Raw genomic sequence first — 22,897 nt, 5'->3', positions numbered from 1 at the left:
AGAATATGCCGTACAAATCATCACTTGTAAGACCATTGCGGGGTGCACGATGCTGGCGCCTACTGCAATTCAGCCTTCGGCAAGAATTTAGAATGGGCCAGTTCCAAGTGCCTCGACCCGGGCCTTATGTTGCGCTGCAGTTGAAGATCCGGCGCTTGTGCAGTTGCAACTACACGGATTGAATAAGTGGTAAAACCTACCTGCGTTACAACAGGGCTAGATCATTATTCTTATGTTCCATAAATATTGCGGATGACGAGATATGGAGCCGGCGAACATGCGACGGCAGTATGATTCAGCAGCAACCGTACTTAAACTCCATTGTCGAGCCTTGGGTAGCAGAAGGGGAAAAAAAAAAGTTTTGAGCTATTTTGAATTTTTTCGCCTGTATTGGGCTTGATATTTTCTTTTTCATACTTTGGTCGTGACTGAAGTAATCCCCAAAAACTACTAAGCGCATATAAATGACAGACACCAAACTCAGACCTTCAGTCCAGAAATGTCAGTAAGGTGTAAAGGTAATTATGCATTCAACAGTACCAATAGTATTGATTTTCTTGTTTAATTATTTACAAATGAAGCGAAAAAAAATGTTAGTGCTGAGATGCCCCATTTTCATCTTCTCTAATATGAAATGTGAATCAAAATGTGCAGTTTTTCTGTACTCAGTATACCACTGATTCATCACAGATGTGAGAATATGAAATTCATGCAAGTTTCAAAATGAAGAGCGCATGCAGAATTCCAAGCAAAGCAAGCCTTTGCTTAAAGTATCATTCAGTTGTGGTGTTTTTGTTTAAATTTATGCATGTTTTGTAGAAGCAACGGTAGATGTTGATATGGAATTAGTGTTGTGTCTGGATCTAGATTATGAATGGCTACCACATTTATGAATTGCTTGGTTGCCACATGCACTTCCAGACATTGTTTGAACAGTCACATCACATTCTGCATTTGGCTTCTTTTTACTTTTTTTGCATGGAACTGTTTCCACTTTAGAGTGTGTAGCCTTTCACAATTCATAATTGATCGGGTGAGCATGTTTTGGCATGATAAAAGGTTTGGAATTTCGAGAGCATTGGCCCTTCATGATGCACAAGGGGCAGACTGCTTACTGCACTGGTACCACTATCTTCCTAGATTCCTAGATATCACTCATATTTCTATACAGAATACATGTTTTCAGAAATCCATATTTCTTGTCTGACTCTGCACATTCTTCAGTTGACATAATGGGAGCTAGGGACGAACTTTTGCCTTTCTTGGTGCACTGCTCCTATTTCATTTAAAGAGCCGCCACATTTTCTGTAACCCGATTTGGGGTGCAAACACTGCATGTTCATAGGGTGGTCAGGGAGCAAACTTGGTGGCCCTGTGAAGGCCATGAACAATATGCTGATGATAGGCTGCCTTTAGACTGACTGGCTTGCATTTCTCGGTGTGTTTTGTATGTGCGAGGGTTCCATAAGCTGCCACATATATTGCTTTGATTTGATGTTGAGGTGACTGGCATGATTAAAAAGTAAATGTGATGATCGAAGTCTTCAGAACATTCAGAACATGCTGGGATTGTACTCCTGGCTTGAGTTGCAGACATTGTTTGCTGGTTATACCTTTGAGAGGAAATCTAGTAGATAAAGCTATGGGCAGAGTGCTTGCTTGGTAGTCCAACCTAACCACCCAAATGTCACTGTTTACTGGAAACAGATTGTTCAAGCTTCCAGCCTTCCACTTGTTTACTCGTACATTGCAGTGAAGTGCATTTACGCCTTGGCACATGGCAGGCTCAGGGGCTCGTTCATCGCCACTGTACTAGGTTAGACCTCCAGTTGACTCGAAATGCCTTTTGCCATTGCCATGAAATAGTGTTTAAAAGAAGGTTCGATGACAGAAATACTGTTTGCTCTCTTAGTAGGTAAAGAAGAGTTAGCATAACATTTCTTTCGAGTTACATTACCTGGCATCTCTAGATGCGCGTTGTGCCTGCTATGGGCACTGAATTCTTGGTGTGAGATCAGAGGTTCTTGCAGAATCGCAGACTTTTATAATGCTACTTAAATTATGAGCAGATCGAGGTGATAGATGACAAGACTTTACTAATAGTCAATTCCAATCACAGGGTTTAGTGACTTACAGAACATTATTTTCTGCTCTTTTTGGAGTAACTGTATTCCAAATGCAGATCCGGAACACAGGTCCCATCTTCCCAATGCAGATGGGGAGCGATTGCTGAGCCAAGATCGGTCCCTGGAGCAGTGGATTGCTCTTCCGAAATCAACAGAACCGGCTAGAAGTTTGCTTGAGTATTTGTTCAGCTGCACCTTCTATTTCCAGTAGCATGCTCTGCTGTGCTGACTGTGCCCTCTGTGCTCCATAATAGATGATTATTACTTGCCACTGCTATGAATGCAAATTGCTGTCATGAACTAGTGCTTACTCTTGAGGACAGCAAGTCTAAGAGTAGCAGTATTATGCAATAATCTTTTTTAAAGACCTCAGCTCGGAGTGTGACTAGAAGATTTTGTGCGGAAATCATCTTTATGTGCTATTCATGATCTTAAAGCCATTCCTGAACCCTGAAACAGTGAAAATGGTGAACTGCGACTTCCTTTTATTTGAGAATAGTGCCAAAGAAAATTTACCCTGCTTGCCCGCACTCGGCTATACGAAAGAATGGCATAAACTGTTGATGTCAATGCCATCCCAAGAAGCAGCGGGAGAAATGCAGACCTATTACAGGTTTAAAAACAGCTGGCACGTGTAGACGAAGCACGGGCTAGCACACAGAATAACAGGCAATTCTTCTGTCAGTTCATGGGCACCACCTACTTGCGCTGGCATGAGTTCCAAACGCAATGGGGACACAATATGTACTGGATGCAGGTGCTCTTTTGCGGAGCAGGCAGACCACTTCACTTCTGGGATTGTAATTCACTGTATGTGCAGAGGAAAAGCAGGTGAACGTGTCTCTGCTGGCATATGTCGCATTGCCTGCTGTCATCCTTTTTACTTTCAATATGTGCTAATGACAGGAATGCTCATAGCACAAGTAGAGTGAAGACACTGATCTGCGCCATTATGGAAATGCCAAGATGTTAGCATGGGCAAACATCTCTTTTCATCACCGCGAAGCTTGCTAAGGCTCAGTTCAATATACGAGCAAGCTAATACAATGCGGGCATATGTCAGAGAGCTCTTTAGCTATGGGCCTACGCAACTGCTGCCATACCTTTAATGAGAACTCTTGACTAAAAAGGCAACATTTTACAAAGAGCAAAGTAAATGATAATGATTTTTTTTTTCATTTAACAAAGCTGGTGGTCACAGTGAAGAACTCATGCCACGATTGTTAATATGCCTCTACTGCCCCATTTGTAAAGCAAGCATATTGAAATTCTCGAATGAGCATGGTTACAGTCGTGAGCAGCTCTGTTAGATGTATGTCCATAAGGGTGGCATATTGTTTCATTGTTCAAACGAATTCTAAACAATAGGTGGTTTGGAACTTAAAGGAGAAAGAACAGAGAAGCTGGCTGTAGAGGCAGAAATACTGCAAATGGTGGGTGGTGGACAGGTGCCAAGCTGTCGGTATCTGCACTTTGCAAGGAGCCTCATGCTACTCATTAGCCGCAGCTTGGCCATACCCAGCTATATAAGCTTGGCTTGTACAAAACATGCCTGCAAATGTAACCCTCTTCAAGGCTGCCTGCACCCCACTGTGGTGGTTTCAGTGTTTAGGGCATTTGACTAGTGAGCTGGGTGACGCGGGCTCGGTCTGAGCCGGGGTGGTTACATTTCGGTGGCAGCAAAACGCTAAGTCCCCATGTGCTGTACAGTGCCAGTGCACATTGAAGAAGTGCAGATAGTCAAAATTATCCAGAGCTACCTACTATTGCTGACCCTCATTGTCTAAGTTTCTTTGGCATGTTGAACCCTGTCATCAAATCAAGGTTGCCTACTGTTAGCGTTAGTAGATGACCTTCGTAATGCCACAAAGTCTGCTCCTCACCACTCTCCGAAATTTTGTTGTTTGCAACTCAACTCAGGTTACTTACAGTTTGATGACCCCTTTTTCTGAAACACTAGCAGTTGACGAACTCACTCCCATGCAGTGAACTCTGAGAAAAGTGCTGATTTAGTCATAAACCTTTTTTTTTTCATGAGAATTTGGTCAGTCATATGACCATTGAAAAGTCATTTGTTGATATGTTCATGTAACAAGCTAGGTAGCTTTATAGATGGCTTGGATATGATATCAGAAGTGCTATGATGGTGAGCTATGCTTAGTGTCTGCAATACCTTCATGATGAATGTGGTGAATGCAGATGACATTTTGCTCCACTTTTATTTCACCAGTGGGTGCCTGGTGAGTTGTCAGTGCAAGCTATTGAGTTTCACTTTCTTCATGCAGTTTACAGAGCTGTGGAATCTTGATAATAGCAGAAGTATTATATTTATGGTTCACTAACTACTGTTTTTTTTAAAATAAAATAAGTAAATGCGCAGTCAGCAACCCTGGAGTGCAGCATGCTATTCACCTGGACACCATAGATATTTTAATCATGCCATACCCCTTTGTTACTTTCAGTTTTCAGTTCTACAAGTCTTGATCACGGTAGCTCATCACTATACTCGGGGATAACTGTGGCTATGCAGCTGAAGTTAGGCAGAAAGGAAGAGGCAACATACCTCTTTCCCCTTGCCATGTAGAGTGGGTTACTTCATCCCTAGTGACCTTGCATTAACTCTCCAACTTCCTCCCTTCACTTCAGCCCAGTACACTCCTAGCCCAAATAGTGAGCAAACCACTCTTCACGGCAAGGGGATAGAAACTTTTCTCCTTTTCTTTCGTACCTAGACTCGGCTGCATAGCCCCAAAACATTGCCTCCATGTACAGCAAGATTCAATGCCACATTTCTTCTCAGTGTCAGAGCACCCTCTGCTTGCTCTGTACCGCCCTTGCAGCAGCCCAGTGTTTTGTTTACCACAGAAAATCATGTCTGTGCAAGCTGTGTTGGCATGGAGAGCTGCATATCTGAGCCAACTTTCATGCTTTATGATGAGGCTCTCATTGATTGGCTTTAAGTTCCATGAAACGTGGTCATGTGTGTTGATTAGTGTCACATGAAGTAAAATTTCACTGACTAAAATACAATCATAAGGATGTAATTTGGGTGAGTTGGTAAGGTGTCATCTTGAAAGTAGCAGCACGAAAAAACAAGGACGTGAAAAGAAGCAAGCAGATGCTAACTCGCAACTAATGTTTATTGATGCAAATAAGAAATATATAATGCCAAGCAACACTGCAAACCGCTCAGTCACCAATAAGCAGACAGCAAAACATGAATCACTAAAACTTCCGAACGGTTCCATTTGAGTAGATATAGGTAGAGGTCAACTTGGCTGTGCATTGTAAGAATGCACTGGTTGCTTTCAGTTTCTTTCTGCTGTGCACATTCTGGCTGTCATCCATTGCAAATCAGCTGAGAAATCATTGAAGCTAGACATATTTTACAACTAGGTAATGAATGTGTTAGTGAGCCATCCATCATGTTACCATGCAGTGCATTGGGTTATCTAGATAGGGAACTGTTCTTAAATTTTAGTGATTCATGTCTTGCTTTTTGCTTATCAGTGATTGAGTGGTTTGCGTTGTTGCTCGTCTTCTCTATATATTTCATGTGTGCTTCAATAAACATTAGTTGTAAGCTAGTGCCCGTATTGTCTCCTTTCATACCCTTGTTTTTTCTTGCTGCTTCTTTCAAGATAAAATACAATCTTTGCTACTTCGGCCATAAAATGAATTTTAATGAAGTTCCACATCTCTTAGAAAAGTAGTATTGTAGTTGCAGGCATGTATTAGGCCCTGCAGTACCAATTAAGGTGCTCGCTCGATGTAAAGCATAAAGAAAGGGAGGGCTTGTCTGATCTCGAACCTAGTGGGAACTGGTGGATTATGGATAGGCTGTTAAAATGCACTTGCAGTTAAGGTCAAGTAAATGCTTTTTTATTTGTAACTAGGGGCACTGTGATGCCTGACTTGCTCTTTTGCCAGGCTGGCGACGAGATGGAGTGAAAGGAGTTATTTTATTTCACTGTTGGTATGTCTCGGGTGATGTCAACATTGTTTCTTCTCTGGCATTGTAGGCAATCGCCCCTTCAACTAATTGAATCCCAAAGTGAAATTTTGAATTAAAAAAATAATAATTTAAGATTATTTAGCAGGCAGAGGCAAATTTCATGCAGTGACCTGCACCAGCATGTCGTGCATCATTTCAAGAAAAAAAAAACAGTATTGTGGTGTTCCTACTCTGTGCCTTTATTTCTTGCTCACAAAGCCTCTGCATGTACGTGTTGCACCATATTACGTTTTCACTAATTTCTTGGGTCATGGTACTTTTTACCTTGCAGCAAGTTCCATGTGGCTTCGTAAGCAATGGCTCCTTCAAGCTCTATACCCTTTGCCGGAATTGTGCTGTGCTGTGGTGGGCAAGAAGCAGGACATTGATGTAAGTACTGAAGACATCTTTCAGTATGTGTAGTTTTTTATTTGCCTAACCCACTACTGCATTTGTGACCCCTCATGTTTATTTTGACATTTAGGTTTCTTCAGTGTTTTCTTTGCTTGCTGCCGTTGCTTATTGGCTATGACATTTGGCTGTTGAGTTTGAGAATGCGGAGTGGAATGGTGCCTGTGGCCTGTTGATATAGGCAAAATGCAAATTTGCCTGCCCACATTTGGTGCCACTGCATAGCTTGAAGAACTTTTGTGGAAGAGGGCTCTGGAAATTAACCCAGAGCCCTCCTTCTTGATGTCTCTCATAGCTCATGTTCAGCTTTAGAGTAATAAAAGGACATTGAGGACAAGCTGAAGCTGTCTTTTATTATAAATTACTGCATTCTATCCACTAAAGTGCTACTTACTGAAAATGCGAGCTTACTTTAAGATAGGAAAAGCCAGAAGTTTTGAAACAGATGTCATTACCAGCTGATTTCATAAGTTCTACATGATGCATCCATACTTTATTGGGCACAGGCCCCAGAGGCTGGGCTGGTAAGCCATTCCCTTCAATATGATGATCATGGAGTGTGGTTTACACAGGTCTTTGATATCATTGAGTACGCTTGGTTTTCAGGAACTATTTCAAGGAGCTTTGGAACTCCTGAAATTATTTGCTGCTTAAAATTCTCAAAAAAATTGCATGGTTTTTCTCTAAAAGCAAGCCTACATGAAAACTAAAAGTGCACTTCAGAGGGAACAATCGAAGAGAGCATGAGCCTATATAATATAAACCCAAAGTGACAGCCTGGCATGCGTCTAGACCACGGTTACAGGTGGCTCTCTTTTTCGCAGTTGCCACCTCTCTTGTCCCTATTTAATTTTTCTTTTTTTCAGCATGTTTGTCTTTGTTTTCCTAAATTTCACACATTTATGCAAAACTACTGTGAATAAATTTTTCTCAAATTGGAACTCATTGAAGACCTTTCTGGAGGGTTATTTTTCTGGTCTTCCTGTCTTCAACTAGACCCGTTGATGGCTGCTTTCTTATAAATCAGCTCTGACAAATTTCCTCTCCAAAAGGCCCCCCTGCACTTTTTTGGTAGCTAAACTGAGTGCGAATATAATTTGTATGTAAAGTGAAAAGAGAAAACAGGGGAGTGTTATTGATAATACTATGCCATATGTAATCATAGACCATGAATGAAGTATGGGGTTTTTCTGGCAGAATATTTCTGCAATGCTTCTCTGCTCAGCGCAAACCCCTTCACTGTGGCGGCCAAACCTGTTTTGGGGGCAGAAATAGGTGGCTGCCAGGAGACATTTCTTGTGACAATGACCACATCCATTACCTGCTCCACTCAGTAACAAAATTCATAACCCCCCCCTTCCCTCTTTCGCCCTTCTGGTTTTCAATAGTGAAGGCATGCTTCTCGTCAGATTCGTGCATAACATGAGGTTTGATACAGAAATATTCAGCATTGCGCCCTCTGCCCCAAAGGGAATTGGGAGGATATTTTTGCATGTCTTCAGTGCACAATCATGTGATACATCAGTGACATAGCCTATGTGTTACGTACACATATCTTGTGGAGTTTGTATTCTTTTTTTCCTTGAGAGAGAAGCGCTGCTCAGTCAAAAAGCATGATGCAAGGGAATTTCGAGTGAGCGCCGATTCTGTGCATTTGCTATCTTTTGCTTAGCTTTCATTCTTTTTCTTCCGGTGGTTTAGTGGCGTTGGTGGTATTCGAGCAATGCAAGGACACGGAGTCAAGAGTGTTCTTCTTCACAGTGCGCTGCAGGGACTGTGCATTTGTTTTCCTCATTGTAATGAAAACATGCAAGGCTAGTGCATGAGTTACTTGCACACACGCACGCCACACACATGCTGTTTTGCAGTGGCAGAAAAGAAATAACTGTCAAGACTGAGAGCATCTTCTAAGGGCACATAAACGTTGGTGTTTGAAGTTAAGTTGTAAATTCATAAAAGATGTGGCTTAGCTTATGAACCAACAATTTTCCGGCACTATCGTTTCACACAACGGGTTTAACTTAAGGTACAAGGGTGGCCGATCGAGCCCTGTGCTCTAACGTGCTGCGCACAGAAGCAATCAAATCTTGAGCGCTCCCTATACTGCTGCTCAGGTTAAAGCAACCCAAACCTCATTGAAACAAAAGTGACGTGGCTATGTCACTCCTGCATGTCCTGCATGGGCTTTTTTTTTCATTCTACTGGGAGAGAGTGAGAAAAGGGTTGCCTGGTCTGTGCGGGAAGGACGCAAGGGTGCTGGGATGTTGGTCCTTTAAAATGAGTGGCGGGTGGGAAGGGGGAGTGGAGGTAATGGGAGGGGAGTCTAGCTGTCCTGCGAGCTAAACGCACAGCGGTATGCATGCTTTCTTTTTTTTTTATTTAGCAGTGCGGAAAAAATGAATGAATCGAGGGGGGGGGGGGGCAGGCTGGCCAACGCAGGCAGCACGGTTTCAAGTGAGTGATGGCTTGGACCTGCCTCGGCAAAGCACAGAGCAGTGTGCATGCTTTCTTTTTTTTTTTTGTAGCACCGAAGGTTTGATTGCTTCTGTGTCCGCACATGGGCTGGTTTTGTACCTTGAGTTAAGCCCCCATGTGATACAAGCCTGAGTCGCTTTGGGGCGTTAAACCCCATAAAGCAAACCTTATGTGAAACATCTTGTATAATTCCATTGCTTAATCCAAACGTCAAAGTTTACGTGCCCTTTAGAAGATGCTCTGTCTTGACAGAATTACTTTTTTTTTGCGCCACTACAAAACTGCATGTGTATGGGGACGTATGGGCATGCGTGTGTGCAAATAACTCTCACTCTGGTACTCAATATATATGCAGCCCCGCACACGGCAAGTACTCTTGCACATTTTTTTTAGACTGCAGAAAGCAAACGCACCATCCCGGTGACATGCTGTGAAAAAACAGACTCACGACTCCAGAATCCCGCATCGCATTGCATACCAGCCGTTCCACCAAACTATCGGAAGAAACAGAACGAAAGCAAAAAATTGCAAACGCACAGAATCGGTGTGCACTACACTCCCGCGCATCTTGTCTTTTGACTAAGCAGCATGCCTCTGTAAAAAAAAAAAATCTAGGAGATATGTGTATGTGGTATAGGCTACATCACCCATGTATCACGTGACTGTGCACCCAAGATGTGCAAAAATATTCTCCCACAAAGATTTTGCTATATAATATAGGTGACGCATTGAGTTTTGCAAAGGGTCCAAGTAGGTCATTGTGCTCCTACTTTCTCCCTGGCCAATTCAAGGGGTGAGAGACACCTAAGAGCACAATTACCTACTATAATCTATATGATCTCGAATGGGCCAGGTGCAGCAGACAGCTTGTGAGATTGAGTATAGTGACAGGAAATCTTGACTTCATAAGAATACATTGACTTCAACTCCACGTAGCCCTGAATGCCTGCTTTTCATTTATTGGCAGTTATGTGACCTTGAGGGCTCATAGACTGGCACTCAACTTGTAAACACTTGACATCTTATCATTTGTTCTCTCTGTGGGCTTTGTTCTGCGGGTTTACAAGCTTTTTACTAAAGTGGATACAGTGAGTATGCACAGATCTGTTCTCTGAAGCATTGGCTGAGTGACAGCCCAAGTCAAACCTGGTTAACTTAGAACTTCTAGCACATTATTTTTTCTGGGTATGGCTTTGGTATTCCTCCTGACATCCCAGCTTCTGACACCAAGTAGGCATAATCATGGTCTATCACTAACTCCAGTGCTGTAGTTGATCATCACATACTTCTGTGGTGCTGCACATTTTAAGTTGTCGCTGTATATGAGCAGTGTTTCAGAACCTACTTAGTGCAGAGCTACGGTACAAATTTGAGGACTAATAGTAAGTTTGCTCTGCTTGGTGGCTTCCACAGACAAGGACACACTTGTGGGGAAGGCATGTTGCATACATACCTGCAGCCAACCCTTCCGACTTTTTAGAAGACTTCAGATGTTTGACCAAACTTTCTGATTGCACGATCACTGCCCTAAATCTTCCGATAAGGGGCTTCTGCCTGCAAAGAATGGCTTTTGCGGAACCAGCACCGAGGAATCAGCAGCCGCATTATAATTTCAAGCATCTCCATCAGAGGCCACACTAGCACCATCGGCATCATTGGCTAAGCAGGAAATCAATCAAAACAGACTTTAGCCGAGCAAGAGTAGGTGTCGCTGGCTGCGAAAACAGTTGGTGTACTGCACTTCTTGTAGGCAGTGATGCACAGCTAATGCAGCCACAGTAGATATAGATGCTGTGCTGGCTTTGCTTTCGATCTCAGCTAAGGGCAGCCACTCAGTGTACTTGAGGTTAAAGGCTTTGCCCAAATGTCATGTTATCTGATCCTTCTTATTGAGCTCAGCCGCATGCCTTATGTTACTAAGCTGCTCTATGCTCAGCAATGGCGTGATTGCTCTTTTTTTTTTCGGAACCAACGCAGCCAACGACGGTCACGGATGAAATTACGTGTAAATGGGCTAGTTATGGTTTTGCATTAAAAAATTTAAACAGCGCTCCGATGGTACTGAGAGAAAACTGGTGGTGGGCATGCAGATCAGTTTTGCGCTGGCTATAGAGACGTAGCGAGAACATTTGGTGGCGGCCTGCAGATATCTCGACGGACGCACACCTTTAGACATGCATTGCATGCTTGCTGCTGCATGTTTTTATGCTTAGGATGTTTAGATTAGGACGCATCAGACACTGCCTGAAAGTAGCAGCCGCCTCCCCCTTTTGTACACAAATGCTGCCTCCTCCCCCCCCCCCATTTTTGCAGTCTTCCCATTTTTGGTCTTAGCAAGTACGTGTTGAAAATCAGTATGCAGAAGACTAAGGTAATGTTCAACAGCCTCGGGAAGGAACAGCAGTTTACATTAGGTAGCGAAATACTGGAAGTTGTAGGCGAATATGTCTACTTAGGACAGGTAGTAACCGCAGATCCGGACCACGAAAAGGAAATAATAAGAAGAATAAGATTGGGATGGAGCGCATTTGACAAGCACTCTCAGATTATGACTAACAGCTTACCGGTATCGCTCAAGAGGAAAGTATACAACAGTTGCATCTTGCCTGTACTCACCTATGGGGCTGAAATGTGGAGGCTAACCAAGAGAGTTCTACTTAAGTTGAGGACAACCCAGAGGGCTATGGAACGAAAAATGGTAGGGGTAACATTAAGAGATAGAAAGCGTGCAGAGTGGGTCAGAGAAATAACTCAAGTTACCGACATTCTAGTAGAAATTAAGAAGAAGAAATGGACATGGGCAGGACATGTAGTGCGAAGAGAGGATAACTGATGGTCGCTGAGGGTAACAAACTGGATTCCAAGGGAAGGAAAGCGTAGCAGGGGGCAGCAGAAAGTTAGGTGGGCGGATGAGATTAAGAAGTTCGCAGGGGTCAAGTGGACGCAGCTAGCACAGAACCGGGTTAAGTGGAGAAATATGGGAGAGGCCTTCGCCCTGCAGTGGATATAATCAGGCTGATGATGATGATGAAGAAGTACGTGTAAAGGAAGCTGGGGCCACTAGTAGCGCGATTGAGCCTTGTGAACAATGTCAACATCTGTGCTACAGGCATCAATTGCTTGCTTGTCACATCAGGGTACTATGTACTCTATGAACACACGGTGCTGTCAAAGCGGTTGGTTCACTTGTTCTGTGGAGACATATTCACGGTAGGCAGAAGGCATGGCTTTTCAAGTGCAGTGACCATTGTGGCTCCAAGCTTTGTTTGGAAACTGAAATCAGCGAGTTGAATTTGTTGGTTTGGGTGTATATGTAGCGAAGAAGCACGCATATTTTCTTCCCTCTCCCCTGAGCCCTGCAAGCTTAAAGATCAAGTGTAGCAGCAACTTCAAATCAAATCATAATAAACAAATTTGGTCACTAAATTTCACAGCATTTCTCAATGCATATGTCATGCTCTACATGAACAATATCACAGCAGCAGCGACATTTTGCCTAACATTAAGCGTTTTCAGCTGTTTTTCACAGCTGCCTTTTCATGCAGCCTGTGAATATCGAGTTTGCTTCTGAATGTTCAGAGGACTTGACATTAGGACATGAGTGTTTTGCGTGTGGAATAGTTAATTCAAATTTTACCCTTGTGGCCAAATTCAAAAACATGTCTCCACTCGACGCTACCTCAGCTTCATAAAGTGCAGAAAACAGCCTTTTCTCTACTTAAGGTTCAGTTCAAATTCTTGAATGCTTTTCAGCATTTCTTCCGACTTACCCTTCAGAAATATTTCTCCACTCCAGACAGCACAAGTGGCATACGGGGCAAGACTAATGGCGAATTCGAGCGGGAGAGCAGGCGCCCTCGAGAGCACTTCGAAAGTGCTCTCAGACAAGTGGGTGCCCTCCAGTGGTAGAGCAGGAGTAGAATCACTGGCTTCCAATGGTAGAGGAGGAGGTCTTTTCCTTTGCTGAGAGCACCTGAATGCACTCCCGGCTGCTCCCTCATCTAAAGCGAGTGTAGAGGAAGTCACATGACATAAAGCGGTGTATCCGCACCATCTTTTTTCTTTTCTCAAGTCGGTGACGCTCTAAATGGTGGCTGCAAAGCATTGCTCAGGTTTGAGAGTCACTGCTGGCATCGAAAGGGCCAAAGGAGGCAGATCGCCGCGCTGTGAGAACAAAGGCATGCAAAGCAGTTCTACATGGAGTGTTTGCTTCTCGGGTTGCAACTGCTGCTACTGCGGGTAGGCGGAGAATGCTGGGGAGGGAAGTGCGGTCACAATGGTCGTGGCGTACTGCTCTCGACACGCAGAGAGCGTTCCCGTGGGAGGAAAATTACACCCTCGCTTGGCGTGCTCCTGTACTTCTCTGTACTGCTCGGCACCTCTGCTCTCGTCCCCCCAACCGAATGGGCCATAAGGCCAAAATTTGGCCCGGAAAGTGCATGCCACTACGTGTAACATGCTCATTTTCTAATGCCAAGTCCTTGTGAACAGCATCGACAAGCTGCCTCAAGAGTCACAGGCTAGTAGGCTGTGGCGGCCGCTTTTCGATGGAGACTAAAAGCAAGGCGCCCATGTGCGGTGCGACATCAGTGCACGTTAAAGAACTCCAGGTGGTTGAAATTTCTGCAGTCCTCCACTACAGCATTTCTCATAGCCTGAGTCGCTTTTGGACGTTAAAAAAAAAGTCACAGCCTAGTAAAATATGTTTTGCAGACTGCATGAACAAGTCAGCTGTGAAAAATGGCTGAAAACAATTCACATCTATCAACATTCACTGCCAGTGACATATGGCTGATGTAGAACAGGATTTAGGCATTGAGAACTGCTCGAACTGCTGTGAACTCTAGTGACCTAGTTGCATATTTGCCCTCTGAGTGCTCAGCGGCGAGCGTTGAGCACATGTGAGGTTCAAAGAAGCATGTTATAGCGCATGCACCCAAGCCAACAAATTTGTCTTTCCAGAAGCAAATGCCGCTTCTGTTTCCAAGCAAGCTAGGAGCTTTAATTTTAAGCGCACTTGAAAAGCCATGCCTTCCACCAACTGCAAATATCTCTCCACAGCTAAAAAGACAGAATTGACCCCCCCCCCCTTCAGCACTGCATCTAGACATACAAGTATATTTGAGGCAATCAGAAAGCCATTGATGTGTGCAGCACAGGTGTTCCATGGCACAACTGCACCTCCGGTACCTCGCTGTCTTCCTATTTACAATATGACATTCCCCACGATTGCACCACTGTCCACAGTGGTTCACAGAAACCACTGCACATGTTTCATTTGCTGTTAGCCATCAAATGCTTTCTGCAACTTGGCACTCGGCGTGCTCTGAAATGTTGCTAAGGTATCTGGTGATGACTTGAAATGTGTTTACACCACAGTAGCATAATGGGATGATCAACTACAGCATTTAAATCTGCAACTGACGATAGTTATCCATGCTCAACGTCAGCCGCAGAAACTTAGGAGGCTTTTCTTGGTCGTACTTGAAACGATGTTTCAGTATTTTCGCGTCAGATTGAGGTTCTCGGAGCCAATGCTTCAGAGAGTGGGTCTGTGAATCCTTATTGTATCCACTTTCATGAAAGGCTTGGTATGCAGTAGAACGAAGTCTGCACAGTGTGTGAAAGCTGCGATGCCCCATGTTTGCAAGTGGAAGTCTAGGTGTCCCCATAGTAGTGTCATTGCCACTTATAGATGCTCTGTTTTCTCATGCACTCGAGGAGCAATTCAAGTGGAGCTTCATTTCAAAAAAAAAAGGGCCTCGAGGACCGCTTGGAGTAAAGGTTTTAGTCAAGGCATGTTTGTGAATATCAGTTAACCTGATCCCTATGCACTGTTTCCACTGCCTCGGGTGGTTAGGGTATTTCTCGACCTTATTGGAAGGAAGGCTGAGGGGCCGTCATGAATCCTAACCAAGCTTTTAGTAAACTTGAGGAGAGTTGTGCCACTTCTACATGGCATTCTCGATCACCATTGAAAGATTCCATCATCTCACTAAGCTCTTGTACCCCGCTATTGCCATTGATAATTCGCTGCTGGGCTCAAGTAATACTCGTGCACTTTTGAAGATGTGTTATCAACTGTTTTTGTACAAGTTGCAATGATGATATACTTTCCGTACTGTTCTGTGTGCAATTTTGTTTTTCTTCTATGACCATATATGTAGAATTGCATAATCTTTCATTTCAGGTTTGGTTTTATTCCTAGCTCTGTGTGCTAAGCCATATCTAGAATGCACACTTCTATTTCTCAAAGTCCAGTCTCCAGTTCTGGACTGCTCTGTTCACTCTAGTTATTGTAGCTTTCCATGAAGCAGTGCTCAGATGTCTTTGATTGATAGGATATGGTTCAAAGACCCTTGAAATATCTGTTCGACTAAGGTATTAGATTTTGTGATGGACTGATGCTGAATGCCTGTATTCTTGTGTCAGTTCGTCATATTTCTGTAGTTCAGAATCGAAACTTTTTGAATTGTTATCAATTAAAAATAGAGCACCTAATTACCCCTTTCTCAGAATGTTTTGTAAAGACAGCTGAATTTTCGGATTTTGGAATATAGTCCTGCTTTTTTTTTACATTTTGCAGATGTCGCACAGCGAAAACCTGTATCCAAGCTCGAATCCAACAGGCCAAGAGCAGCTGAAGAAGGAAACCTGCATCCAAGCTCGAACCTGGTGGACCGAAAGCAGATGTTTTGTGACCACACTGTATCAGCCAATAAAGCCAATCCAGGTGACCACATGTATCTTTTGGAAGCTTGCATTCTTTGCACTTGAGACTCATCTCATGGAGAGCATCATTTCTGCAAAACATTTTGTGTCATAACTGTAGCAGAAACTGATTGAGGCCTTGCACAAGGCCTAAAGCTGGCATATTAGTATTATGCACAACACAAACATGAGGTGTGATGTAGGAGCCTTGCAACCATGCAGAGTATCACCATAGCATGGTAGCATTTCCATGCCGAATGTCTCATCGTTTGAGATCAGACTAATGTCTTGCACCTTCAGAGTGCACTCATTCCTTGCACTAAAGGCCCTAATATAGTCCGACGTTTTCGACGCAACTGGCTAAGTCTGCGACGTCAGCCACGGCACGTCGGCCATGACGGGCGCATCAAAAAACTGCCGCTTCTACAGGATGGCGCGGCTGGCGTGCCCGATGCCGCGGCGCGCATGCGCACAAGACGCCCTCGAGGGCTGGTACATTTTTGGGGTGCATTTTCGAGCAGACGATAGGGCACCTACAGGGACCTGGCTGCAGCCTATCAAGGCACTAATTACTATTGTGATGAAGGCAATGACGCGATGTGTTTACTGCGAATGTTCAAATGGCACAAAGCATTTACAGGCAGCCGTGGAGACGTCCAGCCCAGCAACGGCCTGAGCCCGCGTCGACGACGGCTACAGACGGAACGATGATTGTGTACGTGCGTGTTTTACTGAAAACTAATCAAAATTTAAGTGTATGTACAATTACAGAGGAGTTAGAGATTACACAGTAATGAGGATCACATTCTCGGCTGGCTGCAGCTCCTGTAGAATTCCATAAATTTCGCGAATTCCCTGGTTGTTGAGCCGCTGACGTTCCGTGAGGCCAAATCGAGTACGGCCTTCGATTCCGGCGTGTACCGGTCACAACTCTATGCGAAGCCGCTTCCGCAGTTTTTGGTATTCTTCCAATGAATGTACTGCAGATAAGTGAAACAACACCATCGTTACACCTTCTACAGCAATGCATTAAAACGAGCATGGTACACACACCGCAGCGAAGAACTCACAGCTGTGCCCAGCCGCACTACTGACAGTTTGCATCCCAGGCATTTTTCTTTCCTTTGAACGTCTGTGTATAGTCAATCCGCTTGGTATCATTAACGCAGGGCTGCCCTCGAATTCCTTCTAGCAGCTTTTCCGCAACAGTGTCTGAAATGCGCGCGTGGTTATAGCGCAGTCTCTGTCTACATGCAAGCCGCCATCTTCACTGCGCGTGAGGAATGCTGGGATGGATGGCCGACGCGGCTGAGGCGGTCGGCGAGAAATAGGCGAGATTCTGTTTGCGCGTCAGCGACGTTGGGCCGCGTCGGCTCGCGCTCGCTACGTCCATCACGCCGTGACGTTGGACTATAGACCTCGGTTTTTCGCCGACGTAACGTCGCGGAGGGCGACGTGCGCGCGCGCGTTACGTCGGACTATATTGGGGCCTTAAGTGAGTGCCCACATCCATGCACTCTGAATGTTGATAGCTCTGCACAAATTTTGCCACACACACACGGGTACAAAAATCTTCACAGTGTGCACGCCTTCGCGCCGTGAACACGTTGCACGTTCTCCCACCGTGCACACATCGCACATCCTCGCTCGCACATTCTCACTCGCACATTCTCGCTCGCACATTCTCGCTCGCACATTCTCGCTCGCACATTCTCGCTCGCACATTCTCGCTCGCACATCCTCGAATCGCACATTCTCGAATCGCACATCCTCGCACGCACAAACTCGCGCTGTGCGGGTCGATAACCACGCACAGATAATCACGCAGAGCCTCGCACAATATTTTCAGTAGGGACAGCATACAATTTGCTGCCAGTGCATCGGCGAAGAGAGCAGTAATGTTTTACAGTGTGGCCAATTCACTCAGTAGCTTTCTCTACACATATCCAGACTTAATACAGCTGAGCCGCGTCAATTTTGAAGATTTTTTAAGGGGTCTTATGCATTAAAGAGGATACACTCGAAGAATTTCAGGAATGCCTTCTGGAACACAAAGCTCTGTACATCCACCAATGAGCCTGTTTTCTATGAGTTCATCTTCACCTTTTGTGAAGTAGGAAACTCAGCCTCCTAGTACACATTACGGGAGGAACCCGCTTATTTCTTGCCTTCTATGCCAGCTGTCAAAACTATCTCGGCAAATCCTACTCTACCATTTAGTGCACGATGGGTACCTGAATCCCACAGTGCAGTCGGAGTACGTTTAACGAGTCACTGCAAAGCCATTTCTAGAAACGGGAAAAACACCACAGATATTTATACCGAAACACTCAGCCTCTTAGTTTCAAAAACATGCGTAACAGCTCAAACAAACAACGTCCATGTAATGTTACATCTTGCACTGGGTTTTCATTCCGCGATGGCTCATCAGAAGCAGCCGCCGAGACAAACTCACTGCTGAACAGAGTACACAACCTAAACCAGGTAACCTGAGTTCTCTTTGACAACAACCCGCTGTTCCAGACCATCTCTCACAGACCATCTCTCCAGTAATCGAGCCATGAAGGCCAGCCACATTCCTTCTCATCGGTGGCAGGGACGAAGTGGCCTGAGCGGTTTAGCCTTCAGCATCCTCCGACTGTTCCCAACCAGCGTCTGCGGGAGACCGACAAATGCTGACCTGGCTATGCATATCCCGTTCGATCCGCAATGCGGGATAGCATAGCGTTTGTTTCGCCACCCCCTAAAGTGGAGCGACTTTGCCAGAATGGTTTCGAAGCTATGTTAAAAAAATAAAGAACTGAACACCATGTATCCCCCTTTGAAGGCAATGTCTCATCAAACAGTTCCCAGAGTTAACACCAATTACATCGAGAAAATCATTTTATTTTCAGCCAGCTCTCTATGGGATCTCTCCTATCATGCTTTTAAACAGTTTAGTCATCCAGGCTTTTCAATAATAACCTCAAAGTATTTTATTAGCGAAGTTGTAACCATAGTGTTGCGTTTTTCTTATTTATTTGGTTGTTGCATCGTTGCTTTTTTTGTTGATTGAGTTTAGCCTGTTGAAAACTTTATTTCCGCCATTTCGTACAATTATTTTAGGCATTTTTTTCTACAAGCTCCTCCTGACACCTTCGCCGTGCCGCGCCCTTCTATACCATAATAGAAAACACTAGCTTTCAGTAATGTTAAGGTTACAGTGTAAAACCAGAGAAAGAAGATGGGCTGCACTCTTTAGAAGAGCGCTGAAGAAGGGTAGAGGAGGGGGGGGGAGAGAGGCTTAGTTTGCAAGTCGAGCCAACGTTTCGACAAGTGGACTTGTCTTCGGCTGAAGTCGAACCTCAAAGCAAATACATTAGAGGGCAGCACTGCCTCATACAAACGTCCATGCTTGAGTGCAGTCAGAAACTGCAAGCATTGAAAGTAAAGAAACCCAGACTGCTGCTTCTCCACATTCTTGGTAATGACAAAGTTTGGCACAGCGCGGTTATTTCCATTTTATGCTGTTCCCAGGAAGAAGCCAAGCATTCACGAAACAAAACTTCCTCCGTGTGCTCTAACGCTCACTGCGCTGGGAATCAACGGGGCATCGTATTACACGTGTTCGGTTCTCACTTTCTCTTCCTACTTCTCTCGAGGCTCTTGTTTCATCGCCAGCGAGCAGACTTGTTCCACAGTACTGTGCGTCACTTATTCATGACAAGAGGACGCCAAGCCTACGAGAGTAGAACCTGCATAATCAATGACCTCCACTGCTCGCTGATCAGTATTTCTAGCACGCGTTGCAAGAATAGGTCCATTGCGAGCGGAACTTTCTTTGCGAATTGCAAACTCTACGTGAAACAGGCATAGGTGAGATGTTTATTTCAAGTAAAGGAACAGCAATGCAGAGAACTAGTCAATAATGCCCGGAGTGCGAAAGCATGTAGATCCTGTTCTGGGAGCACCTTTTAGGCATAATTTGATTCCTTTTTAAGAGTTCCTCATAATACGTCTGGTCCTTCAGTCATGGTGGTAACAACGTGTTAAAACATATATTCCAGGCCAATCATATGGGAAGCCCAGCAGTACTTTTTTCCTGAGCTGGAGTAATTATAGATGATCTGAAAACACAGTAATGGGCTTTTCAAGCTGAAATTCACACCATAATAAGTGAAATTATTATATTAATGTTATAATAATAATAATATTAATATTATTTTAATGTAGATGTCCTGAAAACAGAGTAATGGGCTTTTCAAGCAGACATTGAAACCCATAATAAGGGTACTATCTGATTCAATAAGAAGAGCTGAAAGACCGCAAAATCGTGGGAATGTGCTAAAACTTTCTGAAAGCACTGTGGAACCTACACTGCAGAAATGCGAAACAATAAGCGTTCCTGTTGCATGGGGAGCATCACAATTGCTCATGTTATCATTTCAACTAAATGCCCTGTATTATCAATGCTAATGTCATCATTGTTAATATCACTAATTACAGCATCATTGTCATCGCTAATATCACCCTCACTGCTGACAAGGAGAATTACGATGTGCGTTTCACCATCCCAGGCGTGGCCCAGTTTGTATGGCTGTACCAAGGGAAGCAAAAACTTTCTTTTTTTAAACTCCATTGCAGTATACTAGAAGTTAAGAATTGTTTATAAAGGAAGGGATTTTTGTACCTTTGGGAAATCACTGCTTCATGTGCCGCCAGCCGGAAATTATAACACACGCTTTCTTAGACTATTGGGAAGCCTTTTTCTTTTGAGACATACAGTGAACGATTAAACAAGAACTACCTGGGGATGCATTAGCTATTAGACATTTACCAATTGAAGATAATAATGGCTACCACTAGATATGATCATGTTTTTGGGTCTGCACAGTATCTGGAAATCCAGAATGGCTTTGAGGCTTGCAGAAAATGATGCGAGAAAAAGAGGACAGCATTTTAAAGAACCCTTCACTACCGTTATTCATGTTTTCAAGACACAAGACCAACTGCCTGACAGGCTTCTGAGAATGGAAGCGCTGCTACACATGCGCAAATTTTAATTGATCACAGAGCCGGAGCTGGCATGGCTTTTAACCCATGTTGTGTTTGTCGCGCAATATCTGTATCTGCAAAATCAGGTTTTGAAGTTGGCAGTAAACCAAAAAAGGCATGGCGGAGTTGGCTAAAAGTCAGGGCTGGGGATTAGAGGGATGGAGATTCTATTCGCAGTGAAGAGAGGATTTATTTATTAATTTTTCACCATCTTCCTTATAGTAGAAAAAGAAAATTATGAGTAGTATACATATTTTTGGTTTCGCGTGCTAACGTCATTTTATCGACAGCTGTAGTGTGACCAGAACGACGTCGATACTATGAGCCAGTAAAGGCTATCACCTTAAAATCAACGGTATATGTGCTAGGAGCTTGAAATCAGAAAGTAGCGGCTGTTAACTAGTAAGGCTTATTAATGGAGACAATAAACATAAATACGCTAAATGCAATCAAACGAATTGAACTAGCGCAATTCACGCGCTCGGGCGGGCCCGAAAGCACGTGCCTGGCCCGACTGGAGGGCCGGGCTGAATATAGCACTTTACTGGCGAGCTTATGCCGGACTCGGGTCTACGAATAAACAGTTAGTTTAACCGATGCTCGCTGCTTATGTTTTATGCGGTTGAGAGGTTATGTCACGCGAGATGAATATAGTACCAGTGCTGTACTAATTTAAAACTGCAAACTGTTCAATACACGGTAATTCTTATAACATTTCAGGGATTATTCCTGAGCATGATAGCATGATAGCCGGTAGCTACCTTCCTGAAAATGAGCATGATAGCTACTGCTATCACCCCGTTTCAAAGGGGACGCTCCTATATTCTATCCATCCATCCATCCACTCGCCAACATGGTGGCTTGCACGCTGCGGACTTGACCACGTTTCGACGATTGTTAATCTGCAGCATCGATTGCGAATCGTCGGTCGTGAAATGTGCTGCGTTTCGCGTGCATAATTGTTGCAGAAGTGTGTACGCCTGTGATGTGATGTTTCGGGCAAACGGGCATTAATCGTGCCGGCTAGTTTTCATTGTGTTCGTGCTCTTTGCTTTGCTCAAGCGTATTGGTTGGTTCATCGTGTCAAGTTTGAGAAGCTCGAAGGAAGAATGCGTGAAAATGTTTTTCTGCGTGACCAACTGAACCCACTTGTTGATTCGGCACTGGTGGTGCGAAGGCGAACAGCTTTCTGGACGTCTTACGCAATCGTCTGTAAAGGTAAGCATACTCAATCACATTCCGAGGCGGGCAGTGCGGGAACAGTAACGATGGCCTACCGCATTGCTACACTGTTTGTCGTTTGTTTGGGAACGTGACAGAACGGGCTGGAACGGAACGCGCTTGATTTCAGCTGGCTGCAAAAATAACGCTCATGAAGTTGGATGTCGCGGTGATTATTTTAGCAGATTTGCTGCTAGAAAATAGAACTCCTTCCTTAAAAAAAATAAATAAATAAAATAATCATGCTGTGCTTTCTTGCCTTACGCGCAGGAGGTTCACGAATGGAAGTTGGATGATGAGCGCTGATTTGTCAGTCTCGGCCTCGTTCTACTCGTTTCTATTAGTGCTAATTCTCGTTATGGGGCAAAGTAAAGGAAACGCACTGTGTTGGTACATAAAATGTTTAGCTGACTTTCGAGATAACGCTAGCACTTTGCGGACGTAGGAACTCAAACCACTTTCCCATCCGTCATCGCGGCTTTTCCGCTCCGTTGATCATCCCTAGGTAGCAGGTTAAATAGAGGTGAAATAGAGAAGCGCATGGTATGGTGCTTTGTGAGTGCGTGTAGCGGACTTACTGAGCTCTAAAAATATTCTTTAGCCGTCCTGTATGGTCATATCTCATTTGCCTCTGCGGGACTTTAAACTGCATAATTTACAAAACACCATTTTGAGTGGCTACTATGCCCAACCGATGTTATTTTTCCCCAACAGGATTTACATTTTTATTCGCAATATGAGCTGATTTTATCGATAGGGTCTTGTATCCGCTTTCCTGGCGAATAAAGTCTTGCTTTTGGGTTGTGATGCTTTTCTTATGGTTTTTAAACTTGCTTCCTACAGTCCTTTATATTTTGTGTTGTCAGTAGTGGGATGAATGGATATTTGCAGGTGATGCTTCTGCATTCAAGTAGAAGCTGACAGC

The 22,897-nt window shown here is 44.1% G+C and overlaps 1 protein-coding gene across 1 annotated transcript; it reads left to right on the top strand.

The window, feature by feature from the left end:
* Positions 1–2,044: 2,044 nt before the first annotated feature.
* On the top strand, positions 2,045–16,095 carry LOC146174225 (uncharacterized). Its single transcript, XM_084584677.1, has 3 exons — positions 2,045–2,303; positions 6,413–6,510; positions 15,593–16,095. Exons 2-3 carry the CDS (start codon positions 6,421–6,423, stop codon positions 15,830–15,832), a joined length of 330 nt encoding a protein of 109 aa, XP_084440803.1. The 5' UTR covers positions 2,045–2,303; positions 6,413–6,420; the 3' UTR covers positions 15,833–16,095.
* The last annotated feature ends 6,802 nt before the right edge of the window (positions 16,096–22,897 follow it).

The sequence above is a fragment of the Amblyomma maculatum genome, chromosome 11 (assembly GCF_055883805.1).
Source record: "Amblyomma maculatum isolate TAMU_Amacu chromosome 11, ASM5588380v1, whole genome shotgun sequence".
NCBI lineage: Eukaryota > Metazoa > Arthropoda > Arachnida > Ixodida > Ixodidae > Amblyomma > Amblyomma maculatum.
This window is presented reverse-complemented; position numbering and strand designations above follow the sequence as displayed.